Here is a 27,263-nt window from a genome sequence, read left to right on the forward strand (position 1 = left end):
TTGTTTTTCATGCTTTCCTGGGTATTCTCACAATATATTAAAATTATCGTTCTGAGTTCATACGCAGAATCAAAGAGGAAAAAAAGAAATAAAACAGGGCAATGCCAACAGGACTGTATTTTCCACGAGGAGATTTCTCTGAAGATAGTTTAAGTTGCCTTACCGGAACCACGAAACATAGGGTCCTAGCACGGAAGACTAGCACGGGAGACTGAGTGTAACACCGCCACGGGGCACAGGCGTTGTTCGCCCTTCCCTGCAGGCCTAAGAGTCTGTTTAGGTTCCCGCCCCTTTTCCTCTTGCTCTTTCTAATCCTTCCCCCTCTGCCAATTCTGGAGAGGAACCCTTTTTAAGTTTCTTCCAAGTTGAAGCGTAGGACCCATTTCGTCAACACAATCCGGAATCGTCGACATGGCGGCGACCATAAGATACCTCGGTAGAGGTAAAGCAAGCAGTTGTCTGCGCTTAGGGGGAAAATAGCTCTGGCGTGGAGTCTCCAGTTGTAAGCCGGACTCTCCTAAGCAGGGGTCTGCACTGGGGTTCGAAAAGTTTCCTGCTGTTTTGGGGTTCTAAGTCCTCCAGAGGGTTATTGCTACTTAAAAGCGACCTTACCAGAGGTTTCACTCCTTTCTGGAGCCGTCCACCTTAGGGGTGGAGTGGGAGGTGGGGGGAGGGATGCACACTGCCCCCCTCCCCCCCCCCCGGCCCCCGGCAGTCACCCGTAGGGACGGAGGCCAAGACAAGGTTCTGTGTCCGTTACTGGGGGTGTGGGCTGCGCGGGAAAGGAATTTGATTAAGAGAAGTGAGTTCTGGTATGGAAGAGGTGGTATATTTGAGTGACCTACATCTGTAAACTTGAACACTTTACAAAATACTCGTGGGGGCTTTTGGGAGTACGTTGTTGCAGGCAATTCTTTAACCTTGCCTAATTTGTATCAACATTTATCATTTGGAGACTAATTGTGTAGTACTTCTTGGTAGCAGATCTTTTCAGCACTTAGTAAGCTCCAATTGTCTAGGAGGACAGCCCTTTTTTGGTACAATGCTTTTTTTGTTTGCTTGTTTGTTTGTACAGTGCTTTTTAATTTTTGTTTTGTGTTTTTGAGGCACTGATACTTTTTGTTACTTAAGGTAGCTCTTTAAGTGGAGGCAGCCCCCAGCATCACTCGCATTTTACAGAGGAAGAAACATCCTGTTAAGGTATGTCGCAGTTCATATAACTAGTCAGTAGCGGAGGAAGAACTGAAGCTTCACTCACAGGCCAGTGATTTTTTTTTTTTTTTTTTTTTTTAACTGCCTCCTATGTTTTTCTTTGAGCTTCTTACAGGAACGTTTAGTGTCAAGACCAGCATTCTCTATTTGGGATAGTTGTTGCTTAAAAGAGTGGTGGCAAGAGATCACAGCTCCTGATTACTAAGTGAGCAAAAGAGACTAATAACATTATCTTCGTGTATGACAGAAATAACATTACATTAGACAAACCAAAAAGAGAACTAAAAGTTATTCTCTGCTTGTCACATTTTCTTCTCTTGTCTTCTAAGATTCCTTGCTCTCATAATTTTTTTTTTTTTTTTAATTTTATCTCACTGTCATTTCTCACATTACTTTGCTGGTTCCTCCTCCTCTTACCTTGGGATGTCTCAGGGGCCAAGATCCCATCTTGTCTTTTGTATATAAATTCTTCATTCCTTGGGTGATCTCACTTAAGTCTCCTGGCTTTGACTATTGTCTATATCTTAATGGCTCTCAAATTTATGTTTGTTGTCCATATCTAATGGTTCTCAAATTTATATCTACAGTTGGGACATCTCCTGAACTTTAGATTCTTAAACTCATCTGCCAGTTCTAGATCTCCACTTGTATATCTTATTAGCACTTAACACTTGTCTAAAATCAAGCTCTTCATATTCTGTGGTCTTTCTCATGTCATTTGATGATAACTTCAATGTTTCAGTTGTCTGGGCCCAAACCTCAGAATATCCTCAACTCCCCCTTTTCCCCATACTTCACGTTAAATAAATAGTTGACAAATCTTGTTGATTTTACCCTCGAAATAAAATCCAAAATCTAACTTCTCACAACTCTATAGCAACTACCTTGCATGCTGTTACCATTCCTCACCTGGATTTCTCTATATTCTCAACAAGTAGTGAAATTGGTCCTATAACTTACTCTTATGCTCAAAATTCTGAAAGTCTCCCCATTTTTCTAAATCTAAAGTCCTTAGAATGGCCTGCAGTTGTTCTGTCCATGTTGTTATCCACTATTGAGCACTTCAGACATAGCTAATTTGAATTGAGTGTGTCAAATACACATTAGATTTTGAGGACTTAGTACTGAAAACAGTAGAACACCTGAAATTTTTATACTGATAACATGTTGAAATGATAATATTTTGTGTTATTAGCTGTAATAAAATATGTTAATTTTTATTTCACTGGTTTCTTTTTTACCTTTTTTATTGTGGCTACTGGAAACTTTAAAATTATACATGTAGTTTACATTATACTTCCATTGGATAGCACTGCCTGAGGGTATTCCACATCATCTTGTTCCTGCTTAGTCCCATACCCATTTACCCAGCTTACCCTCTGACCTGTTGACAGCTACCCTGTTCCCTCACTCATTGTGCTCTAGCCACACTAGCTTCCTTGTTCCCTCATCAACCCCAAGAACATTTTTGCCTTGGGTGAACTTTTTCTCCCAGCTGGGGTGAGTCTCAAACACTTTTTCTAGGTACTTGTATGAGTAATTTTCTCATTTCTTTCAAGTCTTTGCTCACATGGCACCTTTTTGATGAGGCCTACTTTAACTTAAAATTGCAACCCACTGTCCTCTTGACTCAGTCACTTTTACCCACTGGGTTCCCCCCTCTCCATCACTACCATTTTGTGTTTAATAGTGTTGTCTCCCCCCGCTAGGATGTAAGCTACATGAGGACAGGGATTTTTGTTTGGTTTGTTCACTAAATGCTTAAAGCAGTGCTAGCACATGTTTTGTTGGCATATTCATTGTTGAATAAATGAAAAAAATCAATGGATCTTCAACAAAATGCCACCCCTCTTCCATGTGTTGTAATGAATAATATTTAAAGTAATTTAAATCCACTTTGTGCTTTCATTTGTTCGAATTTACTTCCTTTATTCAGCAGATGTTTAGTGTGTGTGTGTGTGTGTGTGTGTGTGTGTGTGTGTGTGTGTGTTTAAACAAACACTGTGCTATGTGATAGGGACAGAAATGGTGGGTAAGCTATACACATTCCCTCCCCATGATGCTTATCATTTATGAGGAGCAGACACTAATTGGTTATTTTCTTTAATTACAATTGTCCTAAGTGATGTGAGGGGAAAGTACAAGGTGCTATAGGAGTGTATGTGAGGAGGCCTAGCCTATTCTGAATCTTCAGGGAAGACTTTTCTGACGTAGTAGTTTAATAGAGTCCCTGCAATATCCCTCAAAGATCATAGGATATTTAGGAATTAGCTATGGAAAGGGATTGGGGGGGGGGAGTAGGGAGAATGTTACAGATGGAGGGAAGATTAATTTTATATTTGAAAATACTAAAGTGGTTAAAAAACAGGGTTGTGTCTTAGAAACTGAAAGGAGGCCGGTGTATTTGAAGTATGGCAAGTATGAAAGAGAGTCCTGTTAGATGAAGATCACAGTAGGTTAGAAGTAGCTCATGGAGGACCTTGTTAGGAATTTACTTTATTCAATGATCAAGTCATCCAAGCATTTTAGGGATATCATGATGTTTTCACTTTTAAATGATCCGTCTTACTGGTAGGTAGAAAAGAAATAAAGACCAAGGGTAGAAGATAGAATAGTTTTGAATTTGTTGCAGTAATCATATGGTAGATGATGGTGGCCCAGAGTGTGGTGGGTGTAGTGGGAAGGCAAAGACTAGATGGATAAGATCTCCTAGGGAAACTGAGGATTACAGAACTCTAACCTTTCAGTTTCAGGTATAAGAATAAACTGGCAAAGGAGGGGTGCCTGGGTGTCTGTCAGTTAAGCCTACTCTTGATTTTGGCTCAGGTCATGATCTCACTGTTCATGATTCGAGACCCACGTTGGGTTCTGCACTGATAGTGTGGAGCCTGCTTGAGATTCTCTCTCTCTGAAGATAAATAAATGTTTTAAAAAAAAAAAAAAGAATAAACTAGCAAAGGAGAGGGAATAATTTCTCTTTTCCAAGGGGTGGGTGTGGGAGTGACTTGAGAGTACAGATTCAGGTAGGTTCATAAGTAGTTGAGATAATTCTCTTTTCTCTGAAGTAGCAAGCAAGGTTATCTGCTAAGAGTGAGGGGAGAAGAAATGTGTTAATGGCATGTAATAATACACATAGACAAATTGACTACAGAGGGATTAAAAACACAGGTATGATGATCTAACAGTGCTATTTAAATATAGTTGACCCTTGAACAGTGTAGGGATTAGGAGTGTGCCCCCCCCCCCCCCATTCCCATGCAGTTGCTAATATGCATATAACATTTTTTTTTAGTTTCTTATTTTTTTTAGTTTCTTTCTTTATTGAGTCTACCCCCAGCTAGTGGAACAGGGACAGACCATGGTAACTGTCACACACCCTCTCCCCCCCCCCCCCCCCCCCGCTTCCCCCTAACTCAAAAATGGAACTGCTAATAGCCTAATGTTGACTGGAAGTCTTACTGATAACAGTTGATTAACACGTATTTTGTACATTATATGTATTATATATTGTATTATTACAATAAAGTAAGCTGGAAAAAATGTTATTAAGAAAATCATGAGGAAGCGAAAATACATATACAGTACTATACTGTATTTATTGAAAATCTGCATATAAGTGGATGCACGTAGTTTAAACTTGTGTTGTTCAAGGGTCAACGTAGTGGTATTTTTGCAATTTGTTTTTTATTAGTCCGTCACAGTTTCATAGATTTCTGTTGAAAAGTTAATCTCTGGTTGTCCTGACTTGGGATTCCAAATAATGGTGGTAGATTGTTTTATAGTAGGTTGGAATTATTATATTCAAGAGAATTAATATTTTGCGGATCTTGCCAAGGTTATTGGTTTCTTGTTTAGTACAATTAGAATTATTATTTGGAAGTGTTTGCCAAACCTTGAATGGATAATTGCTGTTCCTTCATTTACCATGTGTGATATTTTTAACATTTATTTTTGAGAGAGAGTGAGCGCGTGTAGTCTTGGACAGAGGATCCAAAGCGGCCGCCACGCTGACAGCAGTGAACCTGATGTGGGGTTTGAATTCACGAACTGCGAGATGGTGATCTGAGCTGAAGTCGGCCACTCAACTGACTGAGCCACTCAGGCACTCCTACCATGTGTGATTTAAAAAAAAAATTTTTTTTTAATGTTTATTTATTTAGAGAGAGAGACAGAGGGCAAGCAGGGGAGGGACAGAGAGAGAAGACACAGAATCTGAAGCAGGCTCCAGGCTCTGGGCTGTCAGCACAGAGCCCCACGTGGGGCTCAAACTCACAAAGTGAGAGATCATGACCTGAGCTGAAGTGAGATGCTTAACCCACTGAGCCACTCAGGTGCCCCTGCCAATTACTTTTCTTGCTCAAAATTATGTTTGTGAAATTCATCCATATAATATAGTCATTTTTATACTTCTCTAGCTTTCCATTATAGGAATATACCATAATTTATCCGTTCTACTGTAGGTAAATGTTTGGGTTTGTTTCTGCAGTTTTGCCATTATAAAAATGTTGTGATGATAATGATGATCTATTTAAATTCCAATATAGTTGACATACAGTGTTATATTAGTTTCAGTTGTATGATATAGTAAGTCAGCAATTCTGTACACTGCTCAGTGCTCATCATGATAAGTGTTCTCTTTAATCCCTCCCGTTCACCTGTATCACCTATCCTCCTACCCACCTCCCCTCTGGTAACCATCAGTTTCTTCTCTATAGTTAAGTCTGTTTTTTTGTTTTGTTTTGTTTTTGTGTTTTTTTTTGGTTTATCTCTTTGTTTTGTTTCTTAAATTCCACATGTAGGTGAAATCCTATATTAGTCTTTTTCTGACTGACTGACATCACATACCATTATAATTTTTTTTTTTTTTTTTTTTTTTTTTTACTTTTTTAGCAGGCTCCATGGACTAGCAGTGTGAGCTCCATGTGGGGCATGGTCTCACAAACTGTGAGATCATGACCTGAGATGAAATCAAGAGTCTGCTGCCTAACTGACTGAGCCACTCAGGCACCCCGCCATTATAATTTCTAAATCCATCTATGTTGTTGCAAATGGCAAGATTTCATTCTTTTTTTTTTTTTTTTTTTAATTTTTTTTTTTTAACATTTATTTATTTTTGAGACAGAGAGAGAGCATGAACAGGGGAGGGTCAGAGAAAGAGGGAGACACAGAATCTGAAACAGGCTCCAGGCTCTGAGCTGTCAGCGCAGAGGCCAACGCGGGGCTTGAACCCACGGACTGTGAGATCATGACCTGAGCCGAAGTCAGACGCTTAACTGACTGAGCTACCCAGGCGCCCCAAGATTTCATTCTTTATGGCTGAATAATATTTCTTTTCTTTTTTTTTTTTTAATTTTATTTGAGTGAGAAGGAGAGGGGCAGAGGGGGAGAGAGAGAATCCCAAGCAGGCTCCATGCTCAGTGCAGAGTCCAATGTGGGGCTCGATCCCATGACCCTGGAATCATGACCTCAGCTGAAATCAAGAGTTGGATGCTCAACTGACTGAGCCACCCAGGTGCCCTTTTATTATTTTTTAAGTAGGCTTCCATGCCCAACGTGAGGCTTGAACTCACGAACCCGCTATCAAGAGTCGGATACTCCAGTACCACACTGTTTTGATTGAAGATTTGTAGTATATTTTGAAATCTTGGATTGTCATGCATTCAGTTTTGTTTTTCTTTTTCAAGATTGCTTTGGCTATTCACGGTCTTTTGTGGTTCCATCCAAATTTTAGGATTATTTATTCTAGTTCTGTGAAAAATGCTGTTGGTATTTTGATAGGGATTGCATTAAGTCTGTAGGTCGCTTTTGGTAGTATGGACATATTAACAACATTTGTTCTTCAGTACATGAGCATGGAATATATTTCCATTTGTGTCCTCTTCAGTTTCTTTCATCAGTGTTCTATAGTTTTTAGAGTACAGGTCTTTCACCTCTTTGTTTAAATTTATTCCTATGTATTTTATTATTTTTGTTGCAGTTGTAAATGGGACTTTCTTAATTTCTCTTTTTGCTACTTCATTATTAATGTATAGACATGCAGTGGATTTCTGTATATTGATTTTGTGTCCTGTGAGCTTACTGAATTCATTTATCAGTTATACTAGATTTTTAGAGGAGTCTTTTGGGTTTTCTGTATAAAGTGTCATATCATCTGCAAATAGTGAAAGTTTGACTTCTTCCTTACTGATTTGGATCCTTTTATTTCTTATTGTTGTCTGATTTCTGTGACCAGGACTTCCAGTACTATGTTGAATAAAAGTGGTGAGAGTAGACATCTTTGTCGTTTTCCTGACCTTAGGGGAAAAGCTCTCAGTTTTTCCCCATTGAGGATGATGTTAACTATGGGTTTTTCATATATGACATTTATTATGTTGAGGTATGTTCCCTCTAAACCTACTTTGTGGCGGGTTTTTATCTTGAAAGGATATTGTACTTTGTTGCTTTTTCTGCGTCTGTTGAAATGATACTATGTTTTTTATCCCTTATTGATGTGATATACATGTTGATTTGAGAATATTGAACTACCTTGCATCACAGGAATAAAGCCCACTTGATCGTGGTAAATGAGTTTTTTAATGTATTGTTGGATTCATTTTACTAATGTTTTATTGAAGATTTTTACGTCTATATTCATCAGGGACATTAACCTTTAGTTCCCTTTCTTGTTAGTGCCTTTATCTCATTTCAACATCAGGGTAATGCTGGCCTCATAGAATGAATTTGGAAGCTTTCCTTCCTTTTCAGTTTTTTGGAATAGTTTGGGAAAATTAGGTAACTCTTTTTTAAGTGCTTGATAGAATTTATCTGTGAGGCCATCAGGTCCTGGACTTTTGTTTGTTGGTTGGTTGGAATTTTGATTACTGATTCAATTTCATAGCCGGTAATTGATCTGTTTATTTTCTGTTTCTTTCTACTTCAGTTTTGGTATATTATATATTTTTAGGAATTTACCCATTTTTATAGGTTGTCCAATTTGTTGGTATATGATTTTTCATAATACTCTCTTATAATCCTTTGTATTTCTGTGGTATCAGTTGTCATTTCTCCTCTTTCATTTCTCATTTTGGTTATTTGAGTCTTCTCTCTCTCTGATGAGTCTGGCTCCAGGTTTATCAGTTTTGTTGATCTTTCAGAGAACTACCTCCTTGTTTCATTGATCTATTGTTTGTTTGTTTGTTTGTTTGTTTTCCATATATTTCTGCTCTAATCTTCATTATTTTATTCCTTTTGCTGTTTTGGGGTTTTGCTTGTTCCTCTTTCTTTAGCTCCTTTAGGTATACGGTTAGGTTGTTGATTTGAGATTTTTCTTGCTTCTTGAGATAGACTTGTATTGCTATAAGCTGTCCTCTTAGAACAGCTTTTGCTGCCTCCCAGAGATTTTGGACCACTGTGTTTTCATTTCCATTTGCTTGCATGTATTCTTTGACTTCCTCTTTGATTTCTTGGTTGACCCATTCATTGTTTAGTAGCATGTTATTTAGCCTTCATGTATTAGTGTTTTTTTCCAGATTTTTTCTTGATTTCTAGTTTTATGGTGTTGCAGTCAGAAAAGATACATGATATGACTTTGATCTTTTTGAATTTGTTGAGACTTGCTTTTGTGGCCTAATATGTGACTTATTCTGTAGAATGTACCATGTTCTGAATATATCTGTTAGACCCATCTTGTCCAATGTGTCTTTCAAAACCATGGTTTCCTTGTTGATGTTCTGTTTGGATGATCTATCCAATGATGTAAGTGGGTTTTAAAGTCCCCTACTATTATTATTGCTATTGATTACTCCCTTTATGTTTGTTATTATCTGCTTTATGTTGGGTGCTTGTTGCATAAATATTTACAGTTGTTATATCTTCTTGTTCTGTTTTACGCTTTATGATTATACAGGGTCTTTCTTTCTTTCTTTCTTTCTTGTTACAGTCCTTGTTTTAAAGTCAATTTTGTCCAATATAAGTATTGCTACCCTGGCTTTCTTTTCACTTCCATTTCATGATAAATGCTTTTCCATCCCTTTATTTTCAATCTTCATGTACTTTTTTTTTTTTTTTTTTTTTAAGTAAACCCTACCCCAATGTGGGATGTGAACTCATGACCTTGAGATCAAGAGTCTCATGTTGACTGAGCTAGACATGGCACTGCAATCTGCACATCTTTAGGTCTGAAGTGAGTCTTTTGTAGCCGCATATAGAGGGGTGTTGCTTTTTAATCCACTTTGTTGTGCTATCTTTTGACTGGAGTATTCAAAGTAATTGTTGGTAGGTATGTACTTATTGCCATTTTGTTACTTGTTTTATGGTTCTTTTTGGAGTTGTTCTTTGCTTCTTCTATGGTTTGTTGGTTTTCTTTAGTGATATACTTGGATTCCTTTCTCTTTATTTTTGCATATTTATTACTGGTCTTTGATTTGTGGTTTCCATTAGGTTTATATATAATATGCATACAGCAGTCTAATTTGATTATTACTTCAATTAGAACCCATTCTTTATTCCTCTCCTCCCACTTTATAGGTATACGGTGCCCTACTTTATATGCTTTTATTTTTGTAAATCCCTTGACTGATTTTTATAGGTGAACTTATTTTTACTTCTTTTGTGTTTCTTACTTTTCTTATTCCTACTGGTGGTCTTTACCTTCCACTCAAAGAGTCCCCTTTAACATTCTTATAAGGCTGATTTACTGGTCATGACTTCCTTTAATTTTTGTTTGGGAAACTGTCTCCCTCTATTTGAATGATAACTTTGCTGGACACAGTATTCTTGGCTGCAGTTTGTTTGTTTGTTTGTTTTTCCTATAGCACTTTGAATATATCTAGCACTCCCTTCTGACCTGCAAAGTTTGTGCTGAAAAATATGCTGATAGCCTTATGGAGTTTCCCTTGGATGTAACTTTTCTGTTGTTGCTTTTAAATTTTTTTCTTAATAACTATTTTCTGCCATTTTAGTTGGTCTTGAGGTGGACTTCCTTAGTTTGATTTTGTTTGGGGATCTCTACCTCCTGGATCTGGATTTTTGTTTTTTTTCCCCTAGATTTAGAAATTTTCAGCTATTATTTCTTCAAGTAAATTTCTTCTACCCCCTTTTCTTTTTCTTCTTCTGCGATTCCTATAATGTGAATGTTATTACGCTTGATGGTGTTGCTGAGTTCCCTAAGTCTATTTTCACATTTATTATTATTATTTTTTCTCTTGTTTAGCTTTATTGCTTTCCATTACTCTGTTCTCCAGGTTGCTACTGTTTTCCATCTAGTGTATTTTTAACCCCAGTTATTGAGTTTTTCATCTTTTTTTTTTTTATGTTTTCTATCTCTTTGTTAAAGGTCTTGCTGAGATTCTTTACTCTTTTCTCAAGCCTAATGAGTATCTTTATGACCATTACTTTAAATTCTTTGGGCCCCTGGGTTGCTCAGTTGGTTAAGCATCTGACTTCAGCTCAGGTCGTGATCTCATGGTCTGTGGGTTTGAGCTCCACATTGGGCTCTGTGCTGACAGCTCAAAGTCTGGAGCCTGCTTCGGATTCTATGTCTCCCTCTCTTTCTGTCCCTCCCATACTCGTGCTCTGTCTCTCTCTCAAAAATAAATACACATTAAAAAAATTTTTAAATTCTCTATCAGGCATATTATATATCTCCATTTTGTTTATATCTTGTCATTTTGTCCTGTTCTTTCATTTGGGACAAACTCATCTGTCTTCTCATTTTGTCTAACTCTCTGTGTCTGTTTTTGCATGTTAGAAAAGTTAGCTATGTCTCCTGCTCTTGAAAGTAGGACCTTATGAGGAATAGATTCTGTAGTGCCCTGCAATGCAATGTCAGTGTCCCCTATTCACCAGAACCTGGAACTTCAGGTGTGTCTCCCGTGAGTGTTGAATGTGCCCTGCTGTTGTGGCTGAGCCATGTTTGCCTTCAGTCCAGTCATCTGCAGTGGCTCTCTTTGTCTTTTATGGGCAGGATCTGGTCTTTATGGTGTCAGTGGGCCAGTCTGGGGCCCCCTTGGGCTCTAATTGAGTCAGGTCAGGTGTTTGTCAGAGATCCAGGAGCATCTAACTTAAGGTGAACATGGGGGCAGCGTGCTTGGTGCCAGCAAGGCCCTGAGTTAGCAGGGCAGGACCTCCAGAACTAGGGACTGAGTCAGGTTGTGTTGGAGGCAGCAGATCTGCAGAAGTGCTTGGGGTAGCGATGCATGGTGCTAGAAATGTTTATGTGAATCTGCTGTGGGAGGAGACCTGGATTGGAGGCCTGGCTGGAAGGGGCGTGTCAGCAGGAGAACTGGGGGCAGGGTGCACTGTTAGCAAGTTAGGTAGCAAGTGTTGGCATTGTGCTGGTTCCCAAAGGTGTTGGTGTGTTTATGCTGGCGGTGAGGCATGGAAATGGCACTCACCAGCAATTTTGTTCCTGGAGAAGTCTCTCAAGGACCCTGGCTCTCCAGTACACAATGAGATTTGTATAAACATATCTCCCTCTCATATACCTGAGGCATTGTTCCACCTGCTGTTTCTGTGCTCTATCTCCATGGGGCTGTTTGTTGTGCTGTCTCTTTAAGGGCAAGGACTCAGTTTCCTTTTGCCCTCCTGGCTCTGCCACCTGTCTGTCCCTTGAGCTTGCTGATTTCTTTTAAAGTTCCAAATATTAAGCCTCGCTGATTGTAAGAACTCTGGAAATTCAGTCCCTCTGGTTTTCGAAGCCAAACGTCACGAGGACTGGTCTTCCTCCTCTGGGCTGTCTTGGTGTGAGGGTTTATTTCTCTGCTTTCTCTATGCCCATGGTGTTCCTTCCTCTTGTGGACAGTCTTGCAGTTCCATGTGGCTCCCAACCACATCCCTGTCCTTCCTACCCTCTTCAAAGTGGCCTCTTCTCTACGTTTAGCTGTGGAGAGTCTGTTCTGCCAATCTTTGGGTTATTTTCTGGGTTACTTACACTGAATTGGCCGTTATCTAATTGTGTCTCTGGGACGAGATGAGCTTATGGTCCTCATACTTTGCCATCTTCCCCAGAAGTCTCCTGATGTTATGATGATGTTATTTTTGTGCATGTCTCTTAGTATACATGGGCAGGAGTTCCTCTAGGATATATTCCTAGAAGTGGACTAGCTGCATCATTGATATGTGTATGCCTAGACTCATTGAGTTGTGTCATATTGTTTTCCATAATGGTATTCCAGTTCATACTCTTATCTGCTATGTGTAAAATTTATCCTTAACATTTTCAGCAACCCCAGACTTTTTAAAAAAAGTTTGGCCAGTCTGATGTATGTAAAACATTGCTGCTTAAATGCTCTCATCTAGAAACTGTTACCTGTCCACAATGAAATCAAAGCACTGTTCATTGAAGAAGTCTTATGAAAAAAACATTGTCAGCTGCAGCAAAATACTTAGGGCTGTGGTTTATTTTACATGCTGGTGTAATGTTAATTTAGAGGCCTACTGACCACTCTTTAAACAGCAATGTCAAATGGTATTTTATTGTGGTTTAAATTAATATTTATGTGACTACAAATGAGATTGTGCATTTTTCCATGCATTTCATGCATCATTTATGTTGCCTTTTCAGTTAGAAACCTGTTCGTCTCTTTTATTTTTTTAATTAGGTTGATCTTACATATTCTGGATATTAATTCTTTGTTATATATGTTGTTATTCTCTCAATTTTGGCTTGTCTTTCACTTTCTTTAATAAACAGATAGTCTTGACACTAATAAGTCATTTTTTGGCCAGTGCTTTTGCGTTTTGTTTGTGAAATTGGTCCCTCCTAAATGATCAAAAAGATACTTTCCTGTATTCTGAAAGCTTTTAGTTTTGCCATTCAAATGTAAATCCTTGGTCCATCTAAATTTGATTGGTGTGTGTGGTGTGTGTGTGTGTGTGTGTGTGTGTGTGTGTGTTATGAGATAGGGATCTAAATCTATTCTTTTCCCTATGAATAATCTCTTTTCTTAACACCACTTAATTGAATTATTTGCACAATGATCTACAATAACATTTGTCATATTTCAAATATCCACATGTGTATGGGTCTGTTGCTAGGCTATTTTTGTTTTATTAATTTGTCTTTCTATACTTGTGCCAATAGCAAAGTGTCTTAATTACCATAACTTCATAACACATTGATCTCTGGTAAGGCGATTCCCTCCACTTAGCTGTTATTCTTCAGATGTACATTGGGCAACTCTGTGAATGTATTATACATATAAAAAGAGAAAAATTTAAATTATTAAGAAATTCAGGATATATATTCCATAATAGCAGAGCTAACATACTCTGTTGAACCTGAACTACATTAAGTTAAAAATAAATGAAGACAGGGGGCACCTGGCTGGCTCAGTCAGTAGAACATACAATTGTAGATTTCATGGTTGTAAGTTTGAGCTCTACATTGGGTGTACAGATTACTTAAAAACAAAATCTTAAACAAAAAATGAAGACAATTGTTGAATTAGATGTTTACTTGGCTTTAGTTTCACGTATTGTAGGTTCTATTATTATACTTTAAAAATTTCTTTTGATGTTTATGTATTTTTGAGAGAGAGAGAGAGACAGAGTGCAAGCAGGGGAGGGGCAGTAAGAGAGGGAGACACAGAATCCAAAGTAGGCCCCAGGCTCCAGCTGTTAGCACAGAGCCTAACATGGGGCCCAAACTCACCAACCCGGAGATCATGACCTGAGCCGAAGTCAGACACTTAACTGACTGAGCCACTGAGGTGCCCCACTATTACGCTTTTTAAAGAATGGTTGAGACTCATAAAATATTGAATATTTTTGTTTTTTTGTTTTAGAAACATTGATTAAGAATATAAAAATTATGGATGTAATGATTAATGTATTTTTTTTTCTTTCAAGTCTTGATACATCGTCAAAAGCATGGTCTTTCCAAGACGACTTGTCAAACACCTCTTTATCCTTGTTCTGTAAATGTTTGGGTGCCCAGCAGATATTTTGCTGCTGCTACAAAGTAAGTATTTTTTTTTTAATTCATTTTGTTTGCTTTCATTTAAAATTTTGATTAAAAAACATTATGCTTTGTCCCATAAATATGTACAGGGACATATAGTTGTAAAAGTTTATCATCTCTGCTTTGATAGTCCTAAAGAAAAAAATATGACTTATTATAGTAATACTTAAGTAATACTTAACATATATTGAACACTGGCATTCAATAATTAATTTATTTTCCACAGCAACTTTATGTGCAAGCTGTTGTTATAATGTTATGTTTTTGAGTTGAAAAGTAAGGCACTGATAGATAACTTGCCTAGGGTCACAGAGCTAGTAAGTGTTGGAGCTAGGATTTTGTGATATGATAAGAAATATTTATATTGGTCTCTGCCCCCAGTGCTTGATACAGAGCTCTTAAAACCTCTTGTAATTTTCTGGGTGCTAAGAGCATCTTTTGTTCTACTAAGGCAAATCTTGGTAGACTCTTAGGTGAGGGCTGTTCACCAGAAAGAGCAAGCCATGATTAGACTCTTTCAGCCCTGGGGTGCTTGGGTGGCTCATTCAGTTAAATGTCAGACTACAGCTCAGGTCATGATCTCATGGTTCTTGAGTCTGAGCCCCACATCAGGCTCTGGTGGAGCCTGCTTTGGGTTCAGTGTCTCCCTCTCTCTGCCTGTCCCCTGCTCGCTTGCGCGCGCGCTCTCTCTCTCTCTCTCTCTCTCTCAGAAAATGAATAAAACACTAAACAAATTAAAAAAAAAAAAAGAATAATCTTTCAGCCCTGCCAGGGAGAGAGGCTAGAGATTGAGTTCATAATTGATTATGCCTCCATAAAAATCCCAGTACTGTGGGGTTCTAAGAGTTTCTGGATTGGTGAATATATACGTGTGCCAGAAAGGTGACTCACCCAGACCCACTGGGGAGAGAAACTCTTACACTCTAGACTCTTTTGGACCTTCCACTATGTCCCTGTTCGTCTGTATCCTTTATCATATTTTTTATTGTATAATAAACTGGTAAATGTTAAGTAAGTGTTTCTTTGTGCTCTGTGAACTATTCTAGTAAATTATGAGGTCTGTGGAGGGGGTCACAGGACACCTTGATTTCTAGCCATTTGGCCAGAAATACCAGAGGCCCTGAATTGCAGTTGGCATCCGAAGTGGGGGCAGTCTTGTGGGATTGAATCCTTAACTTGTGGGATCTGATGCAAAATCCAGGTAGATAGTATCAGAATTGTGTTCAAGTGTTGGATACTTGGCTGATGTCAGATGATTGGTTGGTGTAGGAAAAAAAACCACATACATTTAATGTCAGAATTGTTTCTTATTTAACTGTATTCCTCGTTTTGCATCTTGCTTGCTTTTAACTTAACAGCGTATCATAGGCGTGCCTGGGTGACTCAGTCTGTTAAGCATCCAACTCCTGATTTCAGCTCAGGTCATGATGTCACTGTTCGTGGGTTCTAGACCCACATCGGGCTCCTCCACACTAAACAGCATAGATCGTGCTTGAGATCTTCTCTCTCTGCCTCTCTTCTGCACTTGCTCTCTCTTTCTCTCTCAAAATAAAGAAACTTAAAAAAATGATATATCTTGGAGATAGTTTTAGATGGAGCTGTCTAGTTATTTTTTTTTAATGAGATGTAATTGACACATAATATATTAGTGTCAGGTGTACAACATAATGATTCAATATTTGTGTATTTTGGGAAATCCCCATAAGAGTAAGTCTTGTTAATATCTGTCACTATATAGAGATGTACTTTCTTTTCTTGTGATGAGAGCTTTTGAAGATTTACCCTCTTAGCAACTTTCAAACAGACCATACAGTATTATTAACTGTAGTCACCTTGCTACACATTACATTTCCATGATTATTTATTTTATAAGAGGGAGTTTGTACTTTTGACCACCTTGGCCCATTTCACCCACCCCCGCCCTGCCTTTGGTAACCACCAATTAGTTCTCTGCTCTGTGAGTTCATTTTTTTTTTTTAAAGATTTCATGTATAAGTGAGATCATATGGTATTTGTTATTTTTTGTCTAACTTTTATCAGCATAATGCCCTGAAGGTCCATCCATGTTGTCTCAAATGGCAAGATTTCATTCTTTTCTTATGACTGAATGATAAATATTTCATTGTATACATGTGCCGTGTTTTCTTTATCCATTCATCTGTTGATGGACACTTAGGTTGTTTCCATGTTTTGGTTTTTGTAAAATAGTGCTATAATGACCTGCATATAATATTTCATCATGTGAATATACTATAATTTATTTAACCATTTCCCTATTTCCCTCAATGATACACATTTATCTTTTTAATCTTTTGCTAATACAAATGATCCTGCAGTGAATAATCATGTACATAGATCTTGTCAAAGATTATGAATACATTTGTAGTATAAACTCTGAGAAATAGAATTTTTGAATCAAAAGATACGTGCATTTATAATTTTGATAGGTAATGCCAAATTGCCTTCATAGAGATATTGACAATTTATGTTCTTGCCAGTAAATAGTATTAGAATGCCTATTTTTTCATATACAGTGTAGTTAAAATTTTTGAACTCTTGACAATTTGCTGGGTAATGAATGGTATAATCAAGTTTTAATTTATGTTTCTTTTATTATTATTGAGGTTGTATATCTTTTCATGTGTTAAAAAACCATTTATATTGTTTACTATGGATTTTCTTCATGTTCTATTCCAATTCTTTGTTGATTAGTAGGAGCTCTTTACATAAATTAGTACATATTGTGTACTATATATAACCTTTTAATTGCTGTGGAAGAGAAATGGACCAAGTTCTATGGGATCACAGATATAAGGCAAATTAATTCTACCTGGAAAAGGGTATGGCAAGAAGTATTTGAACTGGGTCCTGAAAGAATTTTGCAGGGGGTTTGAGAGAAAAGTATTTCAGTGGTACAGAAGCATGAAAGTGAATGATATGGACGAATACTGTCTGCTCTGGCTTGATACAGGATGAAGAGGGAGGTGGCAGAAATATAACTAGAAAGGAGCCTTCCTTTTCAGTGTGCATAGTACCCAGTGGATTCTTTTTTTTTTTTTTTTTTTTTTTCAACGTTTTTTATTTATTTTTGGGACAGAGAGAGACAGAGCATGAACGGGGCAGGGGCAGAGAGAGAGGGAGACACAGAATCGGAAACAGGCTCCAGGCTCCGAGCCATCAGCCCAGAGCCTGACGCGGGGCTCGAACTCACGGACCGCGAGATCGTGACCTGGCTGAAGTCGGACGCTTAACCGACTGCGCCACCCAGGCGCCCCTCCAGTGGATTCTTTTTTGTTGTTAAGTTAGAGGAGTATTGGGTTCTACCTGGTTACATCCCTATCCCTCCAGCAGTGAATGAGTGCCTGCATTCTTAACCTCTCTTGATATCATCAGTCTTTGTTTCTGTTTCTTCATTGTATTCTAATTTATATCTTTTGCTTGTTTTTCTTTTGAGCAGTTTGTCTTCTTTTCTGCTTTTTGAAAATATTTATTAGGGATATTAATTACTGTTAGAATATTTTATCTTTAAATGTTTGCTTTTATCCTATAGAAAATTTTCATTTTATGTCTTCCCCATATTCTCTTCCAGTGCAACTTTAAAAACAATTTTCACTCATCTAAAAACTATAGCGTGAGAAATATGCAACGTAAAATAAAACTGGTAAATTATTAGCAGATGATTTCTTTCATGTCTGACAAGTGAGAATTATTCAGTAGCTTGATGAGAATCATAGTATTTGTAATTGTAGTGGTGGTTTTAATTTTTTAAGGTACCAATTTTATAATATAGTGAGAAATAGTTTTTGTATGGAAATTTTTTTTTTTTTTAAATCAGAGCTGAGACAGGTTGGAGAGGCTTGTGCTTGCTTCTCTCTTCTCTCGTCATCTTGAATCTCTTCACTCCTCCATGTATGTGCATATACCCATGGTTTGCCAGTGGCAGATCCTAATAAAGAAAGGCCACTTGATCCTCTCTGACTCTGGTTCTGTTTCTCTGTTGATAATAGGCTCTTTTTTCATGTATCTCAAATTTTTTGACTGTTGAACATCTTGTGTAGAACAGTTGAGACCGAAGTACCTAGTATTTATGCCTGGGAATGCACATGCCTCTTGTCACAGTGTTCAATCAGTCCAGTCAGAAGTTGAGCTAGGTTTTGTTTTTGTTGTTGCTATGGTTACCACCAGCTTCACATTTCTGCATTTTACCTTGTGCTTAGGGTGGGGGGTGGGTTGCTAGAAGGTTTTTCTCAGCGTTTCTGTTTTATGCTCTGTTTTCTGCCTTGCCTGTGCAGCTGTGCCTCAGAGGGGGGGTCTCTCTGCATACTCTTTCCCCTCCCCTAGTGTAGATTGCTGTTGCTTATTAGTGCCTGCTAGGCTGGTGATGGGTGCAGGAGGGATATTCTGTTTTCCAAGTCCAGCCTTTTTCTTAAGTAGATGCAGTGTGGCTGGACCTTGGGAATGGGGTTTTCTCAGTATTTCTGTCCCTTCTCCTTTTGGTATTTATTTATTGCAGGTCTTGTGCCAGTGTCCAGGCCCTTCCCCAGCTTTACTGTACTGGTGAGGATACTGTGCTCAGGACTGTTTCCTGACCTACCCCTAAGGGTAGAAGTTTTGGTGTTTTTTTCTTTCTTTTCCCTACACCTGTGCCCTACATGTTTTCAGGGTTACATGCCTTTCTGGCAGCAGTGGCTAACTCTGTGCCTGCACTCTTTAGGAAGTTTTTTCTAGTCTCCTGGCCTGCTTCAGTCTTTCCCAGGAGCATCTGGTGGAGGTCTGTGGAAAGGGCCTGTAAATTGAGTGTGAACTCCCCTCGTGTGTGGATTTCCCAGGGAGTTTCTAGTAGTCCTAAAATTGTAGCTGATTTTTTTTTCTTCTTACCTGCTTGCCTTCTATACTCTGCCATGGGTGAGAGTGTCCTGAGTATGCATATGGAGTGGGCATGGGGAATGTGGACTGATTATCCTTGGATTTAAGGCTACTTAGTTGCCCTGTGATCTCAGCTTTGTGATGCATTGAAGAAAAGTCATGATTTTATCCAACTCTCTTATTGTTAGTGCTCTTTCCAGTTTTTATTTTTTAATTTTCATTTTTTTATATTATTATTGACTGTTTTATTCTTTTGGCTTTCACATTGTAAGCATAAGCAGAACTTCTGCATTTAGTTTCATGAATAAACCAGTGTCAGAGATATTAGTGAATTTATTTACAGGATTATACTAAGAAATAAGATGTTCAGATATTTGCATTCCATTAATAATTACATGCCCTAGGCATTTTGTCTTTAGTTCTGTTTAGTTCAGTGTAATTTGACAGAAGTTGTGTATCACCGTGCTGCCCGGATCCTATCCCCCAGTTCCTCTGTGTAAAGGGTTTTTCAGCCTTGAAGGGACTTGGATCTCTGGGGTCACAGATCTTCAGAGGTCTTGAAGTGAGCTTTATTACAGCGTTGATTTTGGGGCACCTGGGTGGCTCAGTTGATTGGGTGTCCGATCGGCTCAGGTCATGATCTCACGGTTCAGGGTTCGAGCCCTGTGTCGGGTTTTGTGCTGACAGCTCAGAGCCTGGAGCCTGCTTTGGATTCTGTGCCTCCCTCTCTCTCTGCCCCTCCTCCACTCACATTCTGTTTCTCTCTCTCTCAAAAATAAATAAACATTAAAAAAATTATTACAGCACTGATTTTTTCTCATTTATTTGAGTATGGCTATGGAATTATTTTTTCTTTTACACTTTTGGTGTTAAGGGACAGATGAGGCAAGGGGAGAGTTATTACTTGAGTAGTCTCTTATTACTCATTTAATGTATGTGGTTGAGGTACCAAGGTAACTGCAGCAAAATTCTCTTTGATTCAAACTGCCAGGTATTTCTCCCTCACATTGGCAAACCCCTTTTTAGTATGATTTATTTTTATTCCCCAAGAATCACAGTATTTAAACTCTCCTGATAGGGCCTTACATTTGCATGAGCAACAGAGTTCTTCTGGATGCGATTCTAATGAATAAAGATAGCCATTTTTTGAAGGGTCATGGAAAATAAGCAGTCGGTCTACAAAATTAATTATTGACAGCTTTTATTGTGTGTTTTTTTAATTTTGGAAGAAAGTGTTATTTTAGAGTTCTATTTGATCTGTGTTATAATGTATTATGCTTTTTTTTTTTTTTCTTTATCCCAAACAGTGTTCTGGGGCACCTGGGTGGCTCAGTACATTGAGCATCCAACTCTTGATTTCAGTTCAGGTCATGATCCCAGGATTGTGGAATTGAGCCCCGTGTTAGGCTCCACGCTCAGAATGTGCTTCTCTCTCTCTCTCTCCCTCTGCCCCTCTCCTCCGCTTGTGTTCTCTCTCTCTAAAATAAAATAAATCTTAAAAAACAATAGGGGTGTCTGGGTGTCTCAGTCAGTTAATCATCTAACTTGATTTTGGCTCAGGTCAAGATCTCATCTGGCTCTGTGCTGTCAGTGTGGAGCCTGCTTGGGATTCTCTCTCTCCTCTCTCTGCCCCTCTCCAGGTCATGCATGTGCTCTCTCTCTCTCTCTCTCTCTCAAAAATAAATAAACGAACATTAAAAAAAAACAAACCTGTGTTCCGTTTGTAACTTAAAAATATTTTTCTTGAATCACCTCAAATATTTTGTGAAACAGAGATCAAAGTAGAAGTAAGTAGGGGTGCCTGAGTGCCTCAGTTGGTTAAACATCTGACTTCAGCTCAGGTCATGATCTCACAGTTCGTGGGTTCCAGCCCTGCATTGGTCTCTGTGCTGACAAATTGGAACCTGCTTTGGATTCTGTGTCTCCCTCCCTCTCTGCCCCTCCCTCACACGTGCGCACACACACGCACTCTCAAAAATAAATAAACATTAAAAAATTTAAAAAGTATAAATAAGTAAATTGCTGTATATCTCAATTCAGTCTCTTTATGTATCAGACTTCTTTTGGGTTTTGCAAATATTTATTAACATAAAAATCACATTTCAGTCCTTGGGAATTTGAGATTAATTGCAATTTGAATGGACAGGTTCAGCCATGATTACAAATTTATTGGTGAAATCAGCATTTATCTAAAGTAAATCTATAGGTTACAGCTAGGACATTTATTTGTTTTATTTTAGATGGAGATTTTATTACCAAAACAGGCGCTCTCAGGGTGCCTGGGTGGCTCAGTCGGTTAAACGTCCTACTTTTGATCTTGGCTCAGATTGTGGTCACATGGTTTGTGGGATGGGGCCCCAGTCAGGCTCTGAGCTGGCAGCATCAAGCCTGGTTATTCCCTCTCTCCTTCTCTCTCTGCTTTTCTCTCTCTCTCAAATAAATAAACTTAAAAACAAAAACAAAAAGCATGTTCTCCAGGCTCCTTCTTTTATTGGCCTCCCTGTTCTTTTACTAAATATAAAATAAAAAATGTGATTTCTCCACTTTGGAAGGTTCAGAATTTTGTGGACTACTTCCAAAGTAGCTGTTGAGGTGTGTTGTATCCATCCACTGGGGCACCTGGTTAGACTTGTCATCAGTCCAGAAGGACACCTGTGTCCCATTAAAAATGAGCATTGTCATTATCTGCTATTCTGTTGAATTGCTTGTTAGCTGGGAGGATGCTGTTAATTGTGGTAATTAGGATTCGTTGAGTGCTAAAAGAATGGGAGAGAGAGAATCCCAAGCAGGCTCTGATCTGCACTGACAGCGTGGAGACTGATGCAGGGCTTGAACACATTTTTTAAAAAAAATTATTTTGCCATCATCTATTTCTTACACATAAATTTTATAGGACCCCATATTAGTTTTCTCTTGCTGCCATAATAAATTACCACAAACTTTGTGGTTTAAAACATCCCAAATTTATTATCTTGCAGTTCTGTGGGTCAAGTCAGCCATGGATCTCACTGGGCTAAAATCAAGGTGTCAGCAGGGCTTCTTTCCAGACTGGAGGGGAAAACCTGTATCCTGTCCATTCCCACTTTTGAGAGGCTACCCACATTCCCCGGCTTGAGGGCCCCTTCCTCCATCTTCAAAGCCAAGAATGGCAGATTCTCTTTCATGCTCAAATTTCTTTTGTCACTTCCCACCTCTGTCAGATGCAGGTGAGAAAGGGGAAAGTTTCTCTACTTTCAGGGACTTGTGTGATTAGATTGTACTCCCTGGATTATCCAAATAATCTCCCTATCTGGAAGTCTTTAGCCCTAAGCACATCTGCAAAGTCCTTTTTGCCATGTAGATATTGCCTTTTTGGAAAGCCATTATTTTGCCTACCACAGAACCCAAACCTTTTTCTAGAATATTATTTAATTTAAAAACTTTATGGTTAAAAGATTATAGGTATGATTTGAAGTAATGCTGAGAAAATATATTATCTCTAGCTGTCTTGTTTTTTTTTTCTTTTTTTTTAGCTTCAAACTCTTACCTGCAATTACCTGCTGAACATATTTTCCTAGATATTTTGTAAACAGCTTGTTAGCTTTTGTTATATACCAGACCACTCAAGAGTTACTTATCATTCCCCACACATCTATGGCTCAGCTGATTTAAGCTTTGGATGGGTGTTTCTTATGACCTTGGCTGAGCTTGCTGCACATCTGTGAGTCTGCAGGTCAGCTGAGAATTGTCCAATCTAGCCTGGGGTTCTGTGGGGGCAGGTCTGTTTCATGTATCTCTCCTTCTCCTGCCTTTGGGCTAGTCCAGGCATGTTCTTATGAAAATGACAGAAATACAAACATACAAGTAGAAACATATGAAGCCTCTTTTTGGACTAAGAACAGAAAAACTGTCACTTTCACTTATTATATTGTCCACACTAGTCACATGGCCAATCAAGGTGCTAGGAAACATGCTGTACCCCATTAAGTGGGAGGAATTGCAAAGTTACTCAGCAAAGGGACTTGAGAGAGGGGATAAAGAATTGAAGTTAATGATGTAACCAACCCCACACCAAATTCTCTATTGCCCCAAACCGAACTCATCTCTGTGACTACTTTCCTCACGAGAAACCTGTTTTGCTTTCATTTCTGCTCTTAATGATACAGCTCTATGCCTAGTCACACAAGCCAGAAGCCTAGGAAGTATTCTAGAGTCTTTCCCCCTTTCTTTTTCTATGGTATTTTCTTTGTGAATATCTAATGTCTTATCTTCTTCAGCCTACTACCATCACTGCTCTGGAGGCTGTCATATCTCCTGGGGAAGCAAGGGAAGGAATAGTCTTTATATTGTGTCCAATCCAGCTTCCTTCAAATCCATCTCTTATAGTGGGAATAGTCTGTATGAAAATACAGATGTCACTCCTGTTCTGTGGCTTCTCATTGTTTCTAGTGAAGGCCCTCTATGATGTAGATTCTCCAGCCTCATCTTTTGATGTTTTGTGCCCTCTGTTTTACCCTTTGGTTAAGGAGTCACTAAAATATGGCCAGTGGGCCAAAAAATCTGGTCTGCCATCTATTTTGGTATGGTTCATGAACTAGGAATGGTTCTTACATTTTTTAGTGACACATGAAAATTATGAAATTGAAGGCATTGTTCATAAATAAAGCTTTATTGGAACACATCTACACTCATTCATTCTTCAGTGTCTATGGCTGCTTTCACATAGTGTCAGAATTGAGCTATTGAGATAAGTGACCATCAATTATTTGCTGTCTGGTCCCTTGCAGAAAAATTGTGCCCACTTTTCCCTAGTCAGTTAGAATTTATAATGGCTCTCTGTATGTATTTATATTCTATTTGATGACTCAGTACTTTTATTATGTGTTTCTTTGCCTGGCCAACTCTTTATTTTTTTATTTTTTTAATTTAATTTTTCTCTTGCTACTTTTAATGTTTTTTTTTAAAGTTTATTTATTTATTTTGAGAGAGAGAGAGAGAGAGAGAGGGAAAGAAAGAAAGAGAAAGCACACACAAGCAGGGGAGGGGCAGGGAGAGAGAATCCCAAGCAGGCTCCACACTGTCAGCACAGAGCCAGATGCAGAGCTTGAACTCATGAACCAGGAGATCATGACTGAGTGGAAATCCAGAGTTGGATGCTTAAATGACTGAACCACCTAGGTGCCCCACTCTACTTTTTAAAATAGTAGCTTTATTGAGATATAATTTACATACCATAAAATTCACCTATTTGATGTGTACAATTCAGTGATCTTTAGTATATTCACACTTTTGCCGCCACCAACAGTGTCATTTTTAGAACATTTTTGTTAACTTACTCCAAAACCCAATGCCCGTTGTCAGTTATGCCCCATTTCTCCAACCCCCTCCTCCAGTCTTGGACAAACACTAAATCTACTTTCAGTCTCTATGGATTTACCCATTCTTGTTCTTTCATATAGATGGAACCATACAATATGTGGTCTTTTGTGACTGGCTTCTTTTCACTGGCATAATGTTTTTCAAGTTCATGCTTTTTGTAGCTTGTATCAGTACTGCATTCCTTTTCACTGCTGATTGATATTTTATTATATGGATATACCACATTTATGTATCCATTCATCTGGGTTATTGGACATCTGAGTTGTTCTTACATTTTGGCCGTTAGTAATGCTGCTATGAACATTTGTGTACACTTTTTCATGTGGTCATAGGTTTTTGTCTTTCTTGGGTATATACTTGGGCTGATTCTTATCCTTCAAGAATCGATGTTAGGGTCATCTCTTCTAAAACCTTTCCTTAATTTATTAGGCTGGCTTAAATGTCTTCCATATGGCTTTGGCCTGGCTCTGCTAACACTGTCAGAGTACTTACCCCACTGTATTGAAATTATCTGTTTGCATGTCTATCTCTCTACTCCTTTAAATTTCTGGAGAGCAGCACCAATGCCTTATCTAACTTTGGATCACCTGCAAACAGTACAAAAGTTCACTTGATATTCGTTGAATTAGAAAAACTGTAAAGCAGTCTATGCTTTTGAATTAAAATAAACTTTAAAAAATTAAAATAAAATAAACTTTATATTTTGTTATTTTTTCTGTCTTACATTCATTGGCTTTTTTGAAAAAAGTTTCTTGGGGCGCCTGGGTGGCTCAGTTGGTTGAGCATCCAACTTCTGCTCAGGTCATGATCTCACGGTTTGTGGGTTAAAGCCCCACATCGGGCTCTGTCAGTGCGGAGCCTGCTTCTGATCTTCTGTCCTTGTCTCTCTCTGCCCCTCCCCTCCCCATGCTCTCACTGTCTCAAAAATAAGAAAGAAATATTAAAAAAACAGTTTCTTGGACTATGTATTGAGTAACTGATCTTGAATTTATCTTTTTTTAAGGCCTGCAAAGAGCACAAAAAAAGGTGTAAAAGACAAAACATCAGATGAGAAAACAGATGAAACAGAAAAAATAAAGTCATATTCCTTTATGGAAGACGAACCTGAGGATGATGTCTACTTAAAACGCTTATATCCAAGACAGATACACGAGGTGGAGAAGGCTATTCAGTTACTTAAGAAATTCCAAATTCTAGACTTTACTAATCCAAAGCAAGGTGTTTATCTTGATTTGACACTGGATATGGCACTGGGGAAGAAGGTATGTAGACTCAATTAAAAAAAAATTATTTGTGAACAGTGGCTATATGAATTGCTGTTTCTTAATTTTTCAAGTTCCTATTCCATATAACAATTTTTAGAAAATCTTATGCTTTTTCTGTACTTCAGGATGAAAAATGTTTGTCTTTATTTTCAAAATATAAAGTAGAATGTTGAACATATTCTGCAGAGTTGATGAACATGTATCTCCTATTCACCTGAAAATCACTGGTACAAATGTCAGCAAATTGGTGTTAAAATTAATTGAGGTATTGCTGTAACTTTGAAAAATGACTTAAGCTGCCTGGGTGTCCTATTCCTTTTCTGTAAATGAGAGTTTGGGATTAGCTCAGTTGCTTCAGGTGTGTTCCTTAGAGTCCTGCGTTGAGACTAAGTTTGCATGGATGGGGTGCCATGCCCGTCACTCTTGGCTTTAGCCAAAACCTTTCTGCACTCTATATGCAGTTCCATGGAAGACTTTTGTTTATAAAACTCTAAAAGTAGTAAAAATACTGAGTTAGAGCTGAGGTCCATTACAGCTCTAAATTTTTTTAACTGTCTTAAGAAATCTAATTTTCTTGGAAGCAGTGTTTTAATTTTTATTCCAAGGATGTCTTTTTTTGGTCAAACTGAAAGGTACAGGTTTTGAATACAATTGAACAACCTCAACAGCAACAATAGTTGAACACTTAAGAGGAGGAGTACAGTGTAGTGCTTAAGAGAATGGGCTCTGGAATCAGATTACAGTATAGGTCAGAAGCTTGATGTCACCACTTACTTGCTCTTTGACTTTAGGCTTTACAGTTTAACCTCCTCAGATCTATATTTCTACCTCTTTAAATTTTTTTCTTTTTTACATTTATTTATTTTTGAGAGAGAGAGACAGCGTGAGCAGGGGAGGGGCAGAGAGAGAGGGAGACAGAGAATCAGAAGCAGGCTCCAGGCTCCGAGCTGTCAGCACAGAGCCCAATGTGGGGCTTGAACCCACGAACTGTGAGATCATTACTTGAGCTGAAGTCGGATGCTTAACCAACTGAGCCACCTAGGTGCCCCCGATTTTTCTCTCTTGATAAAGGGAGATAAAATGCTTAGTTCATGCTGTTTTTCAGAGGTTTAAATGAAATAATGCATGTAAAGGACTTGATAAGTGTTTAATTATCACAACCAACATTTATGGAAACTTCCTGTGTGCCAGCCACAATGCTAAGTGCTTTGCATGCATTTTCTCACTTAATCCTATAATAATCTCAAAAGAGGAAGCTGAGACATAGAAACTGAAGTAACTTCTTCTAGGTCACAGGGTAGAGAGTACAATTAGGATTTGAATCAAGGTCTTTCTCATTTCTTAGTTCTTATTTATTAGAAACAGTTTATACTGACCATGCTGTAATTTTATTTTATACTATAGTGTTACTGTCCTTTTATTTTAGAAATGTTGTAGTATCCAAGATGATCATTTTCTCAGTCAGCCATTAATGTATAGTTGACCCTTAAACAACATAGGTTTGAACTGTGAGGATCTACTTACATGCAGAGTTTTTTTGATAAGTACAGTACTGTAAATATATTTTCTATTCTTTATTTTCCTAATAACATTTTCTTTTCTCTAGTTTTCTTTGTTATAAG

The 27,263-nt window shown here is 38.2% G+C and overlaps 1 protein-coding gene across 1 annotated transcript in view; it reads left to right on the forward strand.

Annotated features, from left to right (window-relative positions):
- The first annotated feature begins 262 nt into the window (after positions 1–262).
- Positions 263–27,263, forward strand: part of MRPL1 (mitochondrial ribosomal protein L1) — a 97,499-nt gene continuing 70,498 nt past the window's right edge. Inside the window, exons 1-3 of the mRNA XM_049632096.1 lie at positions 263–442; positions 14,041–14,152; positions 25,380–25,638. Coding sequence (XP_049488053.1) covers positions 412–442; positions 14,041–14,152; positions 25,380–25,638 — 402 coding nt within the window. The 5' untranslated portion in view covers positions 263–411. The remainder of the gene's footprint in view (positions 443–14,040; positions 14,153–25,379; positions 25,639–27,263) is intronic.

The sequence above is a fragment of the Panthera uncia genome, chromosome B1 (genome assembly GCF_023721935.1).
Source record: "Panthera uncia isolate 11264 chromosome B1, Puncia_PCG_1.0, whole genome shotgun sequence".
NCBI lineage: Eukaryota > Metazoa > Chordata > Mammalia > Carnivora > Felidae > Panthera > Panthera uncia.